This window comes from Thamnophis sirtalis, unplaced genomic scaffold (assembly GCF_051295495.1).
Source record: "Thamnophis sirtalis isolate CommonGarterSnake01/CBP01778 unplaced genomic scaffold, rThaSir2_p1.2 scaffold_1, whole genome shotgun sequence".
NCBI classification, from domain to species: Eukaryota; Metazoa; Chordata; class Lepidosauria; order Squamata; family Natricidae; genus Thamnophis; species Thamnophis sirtalis.
Genome location: NW_028261381.1, coordinates 27,055,234 through 27,068,992, shown reverse-complemented (window position 1 = coordinate 27,068,992; position 13,759 = coordinate 27,055,234). Strand labels below are relative to the sequence as shown.

Here is a 13,759-nt window from a genome sequence, read left to right as displayed (position 1 = left end):
GAGGGCTCACTGGGAATCTCATTAGTTTCTTAACAATGTTTATGTGCTCTTTTGTCTTCCAAATAATATGTCATCTCCTGAATTTGAAGCTATAAATTTGCTTAGTATATAAGTGCAACTCAGGTCTCAAGGCTTCCAGATTTATGTGGCTCTTGAATGATCATGGCATTGGAGTTCCCCAAACCCATACTCAGCATCAGGCTGTATACTGCATTGCAGAAAAAATATTATATGTTGAGGCATAATAGAAATAAAGGGCCCAAAAGACCAACAGAATTTGTGAATCCTTATTTTCCCCCAAATAGAAAACTGCTAGTACCTAATATCTAAAGATGTTCTTACTCCACAATCTGTTGCCGCACAGATAATAGTCGAACCCCAATTCTCTGATGTATATCATTGAAACACTGCTCCCCTTGAAGAGAGCAAAGAGGTATTAATGGTTTGCAGGACATACTTCTTCACCATCAGCCGTTCTTCCCTTGTTTCCTTTAGAATAAAACTATTGGGGAAAAGTGTGTGGTAGCTGTTAGTGACTCCACAGAGCTGGTCAGTTAAGTATTTCAGTAGTTTATGTGAATTCTTTTCCTGTTCACGAATCATTCATTAACAGATATACTGATTACTGTGAATGTGTATTCCTTTTAAATTTTGGCCAAGTGCTATGGACTTGGTAAATTCTTTGCAGACTTTTATCCTTGATTATTATATCTCTTTAATTCTGGCTGCAATGATTCTATCATTAGAATCAAATCTGATTTCCTTTGCTCCTTGATTCAATGAGAGGGGCTTTTTCCAAGGAGGAAGAGCCATAGAAAATGATAAATAACTGATATCCCTGTGTACACGTGACACCTCCTTTCCGTTTAGAAAGCTTTAACTAGCAAAATTGTTTCTGAATGTAAAAAATGCAACTAAATGCATTCTAATGTCCTGTCTTATGAAGCAGATATGTGTTAAAGTAATTTTTCGTATTCCTGTATTCTTGTGCACATATTACATGAACATTAAGCATTATTGCCATTTCTGATGATTAATTAGGAAGGAGTACAAAGCACAACAGTTTCCCAAACAATTGTGTCAACAAAAACATATTTTGCAAGAATGTTCATGAATAGTAAAGAAAAAAAAGTATGAACATGGATAAACCAAACAGTCAGTTGAAAACTGAATGAATGTTCGTGAACACTACAGGAATTTGACCAGCTCTTACCCTATTCCACTGCTGACTTCTCAATTCATGAATTTCTTGTTTAAAGGAATTTGTTGAAATTAAGGGGTGGTTAGATGCACCTGAAATTCATGTATCGAGTCAGTTTCAATTTACAATATTTCTTTTTAGAAATTTTGAAGAAAAGAGATGCAACCTGATGGATACAATTTGAGGAAATGAGCTCCAATCTGAATCTCATTTCATGTATTACTGATTTTTTGTATTTGTTTTTTAATCTAAATACTGCATAAACAGCATGTTATTATTAGCTGTTCATCTCACTAGATGGGTTCTTTTATCGTTATTCAAAAGCTGTTTCCTCTTATGTTTCCATGAAGTGGCAAAAAACATACTCTAACAATAACGTTTGAACAACATGCAGTTTGAATTAGGTTGTATGCAGATAGTAAATTCATATTTTCACAGAAATATTTTGAGTTTCACTACTGATTTCAGTACAGTCACAAATTCAATGACTAACTTTAAGTAAGACAAGAAAACAGGGATAAGACATAAGAATCTTTTCTGAGATAGGAATTAAGACAGGATCCTGACTTACCCAGAAAGCAACCGAATAATAATGCATGATTTGTGTAGATAATGCTGGAATTATTTTAACTTTATTGAGAATTATTAGCTAGTGTGTGGGGGGAAAAGAATCAATTGAATAGTTTGGTTAATTAGCCATTTAACAGGTTTAGTCCAATTAAGGAGATCATATTACATTTAAAGATTATAAAAATATCTCTGTACAGCTCAATTAATAATTACTTTTGAATGCTACTAATATTTAAATGGTTCACTGTAAAATAACTGAGACCTGGTCTTATTTGGAAAAAGTGATGCTAGTCAAATATGACCAGCTGAATGAAAGCCTAAAAATGTAGCCTGTGTGTATTCCATTCATTTTGACGAGAACTGGTTTCCCCCCCTATTAATTTCAATATTTAGGTCAGATTTTTTTCAACACAGCATGCTGTTTTAAACATCTGCATCACATAAACTTTGTTCGTGAAATAAAAATAGTCAGAAGAAAATCACACCAAATTGACTAACTTTTGAAGTTCCTATTAACAAATGTGCTTTATTTAAGAACAAACTCCTCAAATTGGCTAGAAAGTAAAGTAATATAAATCACCCTGCTAATATGTAGCATTAAAAAAAGGCTTCTGTTAGCTAATGAAATATTTTGCTTATCTACTACCGATAAATATGCAATTGTATGAAAGGGCAGCATTTTTGCATGGATTGATCATTCTCCACAGGACATGCATGGAACATTCATTAGAGTTAAGCATGCATTTTGTTTATCATCAAACTTCTTCTCATTTTATTCTTACCCTCATCCCTTCAAATCTTGATAAGGCTCTTAAAGGTCTCAATGCTCTCAGTGTCCTAAGGGATTTAATGGCCCCAAGTTCTGAATAACCCAGAGCATTTGCTGTTAAACTTATCAAAGATACCTGTGGGGTGAAAAAAAAAGATAAATGAAATTATCCTTTGCATCTTTTTTGCGTTTAAAGCTGTAGCAATTTTTTTTTTAGCAATGCACACTCTGAAGGAACTATAGAACAGGAGACATCCCAAAGCTAAGCAGGTTCTTCTATGAACTTGAAATCCTTCAACATCAGGTTTGTTCTAGGGCATTCATGGCTAACCTTTTTGTTGTTAGGTGCCAAAAATGCAAGCATGCGAATGCGATAGCGCCCGCGCGTGCCGGTGCCCAAAATGCAAACTGTGACACACACACCCCCACGCACACTACACTGCCGGTGTGCTGCTCGCCATCAAGATGAGCTTGGTATTTCCTCCAGGGGGCCAGGGGAGGCCATTTTTGCCCTCCCCAGGCTCCAGGGAAGCTTCTGGAGCCTGGGGAGGGTGAAAAACGGGCCTACCGGAAGTTCAGAATTGGACTGTTTCCATTTCCAAACAAGGGCCATTTGCGCTGGAGTGGACATACGGCCATGGCTCACATGCCTGCAGAGATGGTTCCGGGTGCCATAGGTTCGCCATCACAGTACTAGGGTATGGTAGGGGTGGGAGAAATCAATTTCTAGCACAATTTGCTAAACCTGTATTTTTTAAATTAAGATTTATTAAATGAGCCATGACTGGGTTTATACAAGTTGTTTTAGCCTTCCAATATGTCAATTTTGGCATTATATACATTGGAGTGCTAATATGACTAATCTGGCTAAGCTTTCATCCTGGTAATATCAGCCAAATATCAGCCAACCTAGGGTTTTGGTTGTTTTTTGCAGGACTTGGATTCAAGAGCTAGTGCAATTCAGCTGGTTCTATCCGGTTCGGGTGAATAGGTAGTGGCATTGGCAGGAGGCTCTGCCTACCTGCCCGGATGTCATCACGTCCCGTTTCTAACATTCTGGGCATGCGTGGAAGGTCCTGTGCATGTGCGAAGGTGGCACTTACACCCTCACATTTGCAAACCGGTAGCAAAGGTAAGTGAATTTCACCCCTGGTGTGGCCTCTAAGGAAATGTTACATAGACTCAGACTATTCTTATAAGTTGTTTGGAGAGAGGTCTGTGATCTGACTTCCATTTTTTAAAAATAACAGACTCTGATCTCCTGAAAGTGTCAAATATTATATAGAAATCAAGTTTTCCAATGGCATATTGATCAAAATGAACAACAACTCATTTTGCTAAAAGAGAACCAGTTGTGGCATTTTTTATAGAGTTTAATTTAAAAAATACCCTCCATAGCAAGAAATTTTATTCTGACAGTGGATTATTATGTAGCCTAAACAAGACTATCCCAAATAGCAGGGGTAGGTGGAAACCATAAATAATACAAAGAGAAGGTGAAAAAGAGAAGGTAGAAAATGAAATGAAAAAACTTTAACAGACTACTGGAGCATGAGGGGGAAGCTGGCTAGCTGGCTGAAATCCTAAACAAGATTACTTTATACCATGATTGTCCAACTTTTGGGCTTGCCTCGGCTACATCAAGTGAAGAGGAATTGTTTTGGGCCGCATATAAAATATGCTATAGTTAATGTATATAAGCCACATAATAACATTAAACATTTATGATCTTGTGAGGGTGCATTACTAACTGCCTGGGGTCTCCGGTAGTCTTCGGGCTTTGGATTGGACCCACTTGTTTTATACTGTAAAGTTTTACTGCAGATTCTACTTTTAGACATAAATAATATGGGATACCTACATCAACAATCAAGAAATCCAGCCAGCACCAGGCATTAGTAAAATATGTTTGGTATCCATATGCTACCCATTTCAGAAGCATTTCAAGAATGAAGATATAAGTGAAGACTTTGTCAGCATATTCCAACATGGTCTTGATAGTTTTCCTCTGTTCTATGTATATGTCTTCAAAGGCCTGCAAATGGTAACCCACAAGATTTAATCTATATTATAATGGAATGATTTCTTTTGTGGGCCTCAAAATATTCCCAGATTACATTATTCACGGCTGAGTTTTGTGGGAAATTGTCAAATAATGATAACTGATTTCAAATAGGATATTGATACTCCCATGCAATGGCTGAAATGTAATGAAGTTGTATTAAAAATGCTGAAATGCCCCTCCATGGCACTGCCCATTAGTGTAGTTCTCAATGGCAAAAACATTTCTTTAAATCTACCCACATAATTGTACCTTCCCCTCCTCCAGGTATAAAAGATGTAATCCATTCAATGGATTCTCCAGTTCCAAAAAAAATGTTTCATTTGATTTTCTTTCAGACATTACAAATAGTTTTATAATTATAATGTAACTTTCCCCTTTCATTAAAAAAAAATTTTCACTTACCAAAGCACCACTACTAAGGAGAATCATAAAGACAATGAAGGTTTCAAACCAATTGTGTTCAACTATTCGGAAACAGGTTTTTCTGAGACTCCACCATTGCTTTCCTCTTCCATCTTCTACACTAACTTGACAACACTTGAATCTTTGTACACAACCTAAAATGTATTAAATGTTAAAAAGGTGAAAGAGAAACACAAAATTACATTTCTTGATCTAAGACTATCTGACAATGAACTGTAGCCTCTTCATGATGATTTTCCTATGTTATTAAGTAGACTTACATCCTATCTTTCAATAAGGAGGTCCATGTAGTGCAGGGGTGTCAAACTCATGGTCCGTATGCCGAATGCATCACATGCTGGCCACATCCACACACACACCAAGTTAAGCAAAGGGGGGGGGGAAGTTGCGATACATCACGTGATGACACCGTGTCATCGCAAATTTGACATGTAGTGCTTTGTTCTCCAACTTTCATTTACTATACATGCATAATATAGGCTGAGCAAAGACAGTGTGACTGGCCTAGAGTCATCTAGTAAGTTGTCTGTAGCTAGGTAGAGTAGAACCTGATGTCCCAGCTTCTAATCCAACATCTGTAACCACCAAACTGTATACACCCAAAACATGCTTTGTATTCTTTTCAAATGTGTATGTCTTCTAGGAATAAACTAACAAAAATGTTGGATACTTAATTTTCCCTGACCTTCTGTAAAACAAGCTTCAGGTTCAAGAGCTTCCTCAGGTTCTACCACTGCTTGTTCTTCAGCAGGCAGTCCAATATCAACTGTGCTCCCTTCTGATGAGCTAGAAGAATTTAGTTTCTGTCAAAGGAGAAAAAAAATGTAGTTAACACAGTCTAAACCAACTGACTAGAAAACGCCCAGCCATCATTAGATGTCCTTTTAAGATGTTATATGATCTCTTTGGAAAAATGATAAACGTTAATAGGAACATTATTCTGAAATAGATGCCAATTTAGCACATGGATGGACAAAGAAGGATTTACTATTCAATATCATGTAGGTCTGCCCTCAGTAAACAGGTCTGTGAATGTTTAGTGATTTCTTAATGGTATCTGGTAAATTCCATTTCTGAAGCAAAGGTAATTAAAGCCTAATGCTAAGTTATGATTACAATAGCATTGTGCCTTGAGGAAAATAACAGCATTTTACACAATAGCTGGTAAAGAGTTAGTAACCAGAGAACAATGATGGTTGAAGTACAGAAAGAAGGAAACATATTAAACTGAAAATCTCCTGGAGATAGACTGCATTAATGGTTACTGCATTAATTATATTGAAAGAACTAAGGACTAAAGAAGTAAAAGACAAAATATGAGAAAGAATAAAAAATGTAGGCGTTCAAATAAAAGCAGAGAGGAAGATTACTGGTGAAAATGTTCATGGTAACTCCAAAATAATAAAGATAAAAGCCTGTGGGAGGGAAGAGAAAATGAAAAGAAAGAATAGCTGATTAGATAACCATTTTCTATCTCTGATCTGTCATTCATTATTTATTTTTCTTTTTTGCTTTCTTATAAAGACGAGGAATCAAATACAAAAAAAGAATCCAATTAAACAGGAAGGAGAAGATGCAAAATACAGCTGCAATCAGATCTTAAAAATAATCAACATCTAAGCATGCAACATTTTATGAAGCCCTATAAAGTAGTATAGGTTGTAGGCTTATCTTTTCAGAGGTTTTGCCAGTATATAAGGAACAAAAAGGGAAGGGCCAGCATGTAGCAGAGTTTAATGTGTGGCTAAAGGAGTGGTGTAAAAGGGAAGGCTTTGGTTTTATTAGTCATGATGTCTGCAGCTGGTCCAATGAAAAACTGTACAAAAGAGATGGTTTGCACCCATCCAAGAAAGGGACTGAGTTACTTGGGATTAAATTCACAGATTTTCTGGATAAACATTTAAAATGAACAGTGAGGGCAAAGAATTAATTGATACAGAACATTTCTGTCCCCAGCAATCTAAAATTCATAGGGTTATCAGTGCATGCAACACAGATGTTTGTGTGGGTAAGATTATCACTCCCGCTGTCAAGCAAAACCAAGCATTTAATAGTGAGTGCCATACCATGTGCATGAATCATACAAGTGGCAAGAAAATAGGGGCAGTCAGGCATCAGCTGCCAAAAGAAACCAGCATGGCTGCATAATTTTAGTATTTAGTATTTTATTGTCACTTATAGGCCGCCCTTTTCCCTGAGGGAACTCAGGGCGGCTTACAACTCATGGGAAGGGGGTGCAAGACAAAACGTAAAATAATATGTGAGTACAAATAAAAATAGCAATAAAACACAACATTCATTCAACATTCGGGTGGGGTGTATGAAGATCTTATCCCCAGGCCTGGCGGGATAGCCAGATCTTAAGGGCTGTGCCGAAGCTCTGGACTGTGGTGAGGGTGCGAATCTCTACGGGGAGATCGTTCCAAAGGGTCGGAGCTGCTACTGAGAAGGCTCTCCTCCGCGTAGTCGCCAGTCGGCACTGACTGGCGGATGGAACTCGGAGGAGGCCCACTCTGTGCGATCTGATGGGACGAAAGAACTCTCTGACAAATTGAAAGACAAAAAAGATAAGTATAAAAAGTGGAAAGCGGGGGACATAACTAAGGCAGAATATCATAACAAGTTATGTAGACAGTAAACACAGGATCAACCAAAATGGACTAAATGTCTATACACCAATGCACAGAGTATGAGAAATAAACAGGGCGAATTAGAAATTCAAGTAAAAGAGGATAGATACGATATTGTTGCCATTACAGAAACTTGGTGGGATGAAACTGACAAATGGAACATACAGCTAGAAAGATTTAAATTATTTAAAAGAAATAGACCAAATAAAAGAGGCGGTGGAGTTGCACTATATAAAAGAAATAATTACCTCTCTACAGAAATAGAGCACAACAATGATGAGAACTATCTTGAATGCATTTGGGTCAATATTAAAGGTTGTGGGGGAAATGACATTGCCATAGATCTATACTATAGGCCACGCCATGCAACCAAGCAGAGGAAGTAGATGAACTTTTTGCTAGTCAGCTAACTAGGATATGTAGAAAGCACACAACAATAGTAGTGGGGGATTTTAACTACCCTGACATCAACTGGGAAACAAACTGTGCACCAAGTGGAAGATCCAACAGGTTCCTAACAAACCTAGCAGACAACTTTGTTTCCCAAAAAGTAAAGAAGGGAACAAGGGGATCAGCCATATTGGACTTAATTCTCACTAACAGAGAAAAAATGATACAAGGTGTTGAAGCCACAGGAACCCTGTGGGCAAGTCACCATGCAATATTGGAATTCAACACTATGCAAACACAAGTAGTAGAACAAAGTCAAACTAGAGTCTTGGACTTTAAGAGAGCTAATTTCAATAAATTTAGAGAGAGCTTGGGAAAAATTCAATGGATGAGAATCCTCAAGGGGAAAACAACTCAAGAAGCTTGGGAAAATTTGAAAAATGAGATTACAAAAGCTCAGCCTAGCACAATACCAATGAAAAAGAAAAATAACAGCTGCCAAAAGAAACCAGCATGGCTGCATAAAGAACTCTCTGACAAATTGAAAGACAAAAAAGATAAGTATAAAAAGTGGAAAGAGTGGGACATAACTAAGGCAGAATATCAGCAAATAGCCTGAGCATGTAAAGATGAAGTGAGGAAAGCTAAGGCTCACAATGAAGAAAGGCTTGCCACAAAAGTAAAAAATAACCAAAAAAGCTTCTTCCAACATGTTAAAAACAAGAAAAAAGTTAAGGAAACAATTGGTCCATTGCTGGGAGAAAGTGACAAGAAGGTGAAAAGCAACAGGGAGAAAGCAGAACTATTTAACTCATGTTTTGCATCTGTCTTTACACAAAGGGATAAAACAGTCTAACCTATCAAAAACAGCACCACAAAAATCAGATTAGTAAGTGAGCACCTGTCTACCCTAGACGAGTTCAAATCACCAGGACCGGATGGATTACACCCCAGGGTTTTGAAAGATCTGGCAGACAAGATCTCAGAACCACTGAACTATATCTTTCAGAGATCCTGGAGCACTGGGGAACTACCAGAGGACTGGAAAAGAGCTGATGTGGTTCCCATCTTCAAAAAAGAGAAAAAAACAGATCCGGGAAACTACAGACCTATCAGCCTGACCTCAATACCAGGAAAGATTCTGGTAAAGATAATCAAGCAACGAATTAGCAAACACCTAGAAGCAAACAAAGTAACAGCCAAAAGCCAACATGGGTTTGTCAAAAACAGATCATGCCAGACTAATCTTATTGCATTCTTTGATAATGTGACAAAATTAGTGGACCAGAGGAATACCGTCAATATAGTTAACTTGGACTTCAGTAAGGCATTTGATAAGGTAGACCATAAACTACTACTAGATAAAGTAGAAGAATGTGGGTTAGACAACATCACCACAAGAGGGATTCGTGACTGGCTGACCAACTGCACTCAATGGAACTGCATCTTCATAGAGGGAAGTATGCAATGGAGTACCCCAAGGCTCTGTTTTGGGCCCAGTACTCTTCAACATCTTCATCAATGATTTGGATGAGGGAATAAATGGGGGAACTCATCAAATTTGCAGATGACACCAAGGTGGCAGGAATAGCAACACTCCAGAAGACAGGCTTAAGATACAGAAGGATCTTGACAAACTTGAACATTGGGCACTATGTAATAAAATGAAATTCAATGGTGAAAAGAGTAAGGTTCTACATTTAGGCAACAAAACTCTTACCTTGTAGAGCTCGAGGACGGTTGGTATTGGAGAAGGCACATTGACCAACTCTGTGGCCGCCTCTCCAACTCCACTCTTAGACAACCAGAGGTAACTCCTGCACAAGTTAGCCAAAGCCCTACCCAAATGGAGCAGACACTCACTCCTTCCACAGCCAGCTCAAGCCTGAGGGTACCGGGAAACTTATCTGGTTATGTTGCAGGCCCGCAGTGAGCTCTGAGTGAACCAGCTCTAGAAGCTCCAGCCGCAGCCTGTGAAAGGTTCCAGGAACTTCCACCAAGCGGAGCTGCGGAGCAAACAGGTCCATGCGACCTGTCCAAAGAACACCCTCCAACTGAACTGCACAGGTCTGGCAGAGCTACCCAAAAGCCCGCCTACCTGCATGACTACGTAATGAGTAGGATTATCCCATCAAAGAGGGGGAGGGGTGTTAGATACTTGCTTTAACTACAGTGGTTTACACCAAGGTCCTCTGTTCCGGCGGGAACAGAGGTTTAATCCTATTGGTCGAAGGGTCTGACAGCTCCCTATAAAAGGGCTGCTGTCAGACTCAACCTTCGCTGGATTGTTCTTACTTGTTGTATTTTAATAAAGAGCTGTTGTTGCCTTTTAGCCTTGTGTGCCTTTCCATTACCCGATCTAACACTGGGTGTGTCTAGTTTAATAGAAAGAAGGACTAGGGGAGACATGATAGCAGTCTTCCAATATCTCAGGGGTTGCCACAAAAAGAGAGAGTCAAACTATTTTCCAAGGCACCTGAGGGCAGAACAAGAAGCAATGGGTGGAAACTAACCAAGGAGAGAAGCAACTTAGAACTGAGGAGAAATTTCCTGACAGTTAGAACAATTAATCAGTGGAACAGCTTGCCTCCAGAAGTTGTGAATGCCCCAACACTGGAAGTCTTTAAGAAGATGTTGGATAGCCATTTGTCTGAAATGGTATAGGGTTTCCTGCCTAGGCAGAAGGTTGGACTAGAAGACCTCCAAGGTCCCTTCCAACTCTGCTATTGTATTGTATTGTATTGTATTGTATTGTATTGTATTGTATTGTATTGTATTGTATTGTATTGTATTGTATTGTAGTGGTAAAAGACTTGGTTGTTTTGGGTTTTTACTGGGAAGCATGCCACACTTAAAAAATAATAATACTCTGAATTCTCACATTGCAGTAGTTATTTTTTAAAGTAGTCATGTTATTATGGATTTCTATCATCATTACAGACTAGGGAATACTTTGCCACAGATTTTAACAGGTTGCACTATAGGTCTCAGGGGATCACCCCACAAAATGGTGGCAGTACAAAATTGGCTCAAGGTCTGGTCAAAGCAGACAATTTCAAGAATGAAGCCTGCCTTTTTTGTCTGCCTGAAATGGGAGCCCAGCTAAAAATGAGGTAGCCGTTAAATGGGGAATGTTCTCCAATGATTCATTGGAGGCAGATTTTATTTTCCAATCCATTTGCATGAAAATATTTCATACTGTCTAATCTTTGAAATATACCCCCCCCATCTCAGAAATATTTCTTATCCCCTGGATCATGTTCATTAGTAGCATTTCAAATCTTACTTCTTTGCTTTCTTCCGAATCAGACTCACTACTGAATTCCTCGGTATTTAAATTTTCAAAATCAGATTCTCCAACAGCGATCGGTACAGTCACCGTCAGGCTCGGATTGTTAATGAACGACATGTAATCACTTTCATCTACCACGTATTTTCCCACGCTGCTGCCGGTGCCTATGCCACTGGTGGTGGTTCCATTTCTATCTCTAAAATAATCAATCTCTTTGCAAATTTCTATGGTGTGGTTAGAGATGCAGGTGTTCTTATTGTGGAGCTCCTCAAGAGGTTTGGTTTCATCTAGAGCTTTTTGCTTTTTGACAAAGGATTTCTGGATGAACTCATGCATTTTCCTTTTCATAAAATCTATTCCTTTATCAATCCTCGCCATTGCAATCTGGAGATTGTTCATTTCATTATCATCGTCCGTAGCAGCAAGGTTATCTGCGCTAAATGAGCTCAAGAGCAAGGCCAAAAAGAGATTCAGCACCTGAAGGAAAAAAGGAAATTCACCCTTAGTTTTGATTAGCAGATTCTATACCCTGAAATGATCTATTTGAAATTCACCCTTGGTTTACAAACTTACAACCTAGTTCATTAATCACGCATTATAAAAATAGATTTACAACCTAGTTCCGTGATGGCTAACCTATGGCATGTGTGGCCATATATGCTCTGGCACGTGTGTGTGCATCAGCCAGCTGATTTTTGGTCTTCTGGGGGACTGGGAGAGCCTGTTTTCCACCTCCCCAAGCTTCAGGAAAGCGTCCTGAAGGTTGTCTGTGTGGGTAATGCGCACATGTGCAAGGGGTGTGATGCACGCTTGCGCAGGTGGGTGGGGTGCTTTGAATTGTGGGCGTGGGCACGCATACATGCACACAATTTTTGCACACCTTTACAAAAAGGTTCGCCATCACTGACCTAGTTCATTAATTGTGAATTATGAAAATAGAGAGAATGTGTACATTTAGGGCTTTGCTAACCAAGATAAAGACACACATATCCAGGCAATCTGGGTTCACACATCAAAGCATTACTTAGGGTACAATGGGAACAGATGTTTATGGAATCCATTTCACTTATGAAACCCTCCTCCCAAAATGACACCTGGTTTTGACTAAATCACAGAAGACCCAGAGCTGCCTTTGAGGCAAATGGAAGTTCTGTAACACGGCCTTGGAAGATCACTATTTATGGAGGCATTGCTAAAGGTTTCCTCCTAATTTATGAAACTTAAAAGAAAGATTGACTTCATGAACAAAAATTGTCTATTCCTGTGTGTTTGTGTTCCTACTGATGTTCAGCTTTGAAACTTGATTGCAGTATAGATAGCCGATTTATCTTAATCAGAATAGGTACCAAGTTTGAAGGAGTGTAGATACAACTCTCAAGTTGTATAAGAGGGGAGTAAATGTACTGAAGATTCAACCTCTATGCACAGATAGAACCTAAAATGTGATCTGTTCTCCATACAAATCCTAAAACTTGTAGAAATTTGTAAACTTCTAAACCTAAAAGAGAACCCAATTAACAAATGTGTTAAAATAATTGCACTACTTTTATTTATTAAGAAAAAGTTTGAAAATTCAAAAAGATACACAAACTTTTAAGCATCACTGCATTTTCATAGGTTGGCAAATATATTTTTACTTACCAAACACTTCTGGTGTTTCAATGAATGTTTGACAATTGCATGAAAAATAATTTTATTTGAAAAGAGGATGTCTTAAGAGATGTAAAGAGACAATACTTCTTAATATGATCTAGAATAAATATATTTTTTTTAAAAATACATACCACTAAATTTCCAATCACCATAACCATCATGAAGACTGTAAGGCACATGGCTTGACCTGCAACCTCCATACAGTCCCACATGGTTTCTATCCATTCTCCACAAAGAACTCGGAACACGATCAAGAAAGAGTGGAAAAAATCATGCATGTGCCAGCGAGGGAGTTCACAATCTTTTGCAATCTTGCACACACATTCCTTGTAGCTTTTACCAAAGAGCTGCATACCAACCACAGCAAAAATGAAGACAATGATGGCCAGGACCAAAGTCAGATTTCCCAAAGCACCAACAGAGTTGCCAATAATTTTGATCAGCATATTTAATGTTGGCCAGGATTTAGCCAATTTGAAAACTCGCAACTGAAAAACAAATAAGTAGCCAAAAAAAGTTTAGTAAGTAACAAGATAAATTAGTTAAAAATAACTAGAGGGAGCCAAATTACACTGAAATAAATTGGTATTCATATATTACAACACTGAAATACAACCATCATTATTTAAAAATGAAGACTATTTAATTCATTTTCTTCTGGTGAGACTCCATTATAATTTAGAATTTAAAACTGAAATCCTATTTATATTTAGGAATAACTTTATGAATGGGTTTTACTGATAAAAATCAAATAATTAGTTTCAAA

The 13,759-nt window shown here is 38.1% G+C and overlaps 1 protein-coding gene across 4 annotated transcripts in view; it reads right to left on the bottom strand.

Annotated features, from left to right (window-relative positions):
- LOC106541394 (sodium channel protein type 1 subunit alpha) overlaps window positions 1-13,759 on the bottom strand; it is a 102,206-nt gene that overhangs the window by 21,279 nt on the left and 67,168 nt on the right. For all 4 annotated transcript variants that reach the window (XM_087709508.1, XM_087709514.1, XM_087709523.1 and 1 more), the window contains exons 16-21: window positions 13,125-13,481; window positions 11,335-11,817; window positions 5,714-5,831; window positions 5,008-5,162; window positions 4,402-4,575; window positions 2,554-2,676 (exon numbers count right to left, since the gene is read on the bottom strand). In XM_087709508.1, the coding sequence (XP_087565634.1) occupies window positions 2,554-2,676; window positions 4,402-4,575; window positions 5,008-5,162; window positions 5,714-5,831; window positions 11,335-11,817; window positions 13,125-13,481 (1,410 nt within the window). The remainder of the gene's footprint in view (window positions 1-2,553; window positions 2,677-4,401; window positions 4,576-5,007; window positions 5,163-5,713; window positions 5,832-11,334; window positions 11,818-13,124; window positions 13,482-13,759) is intronic.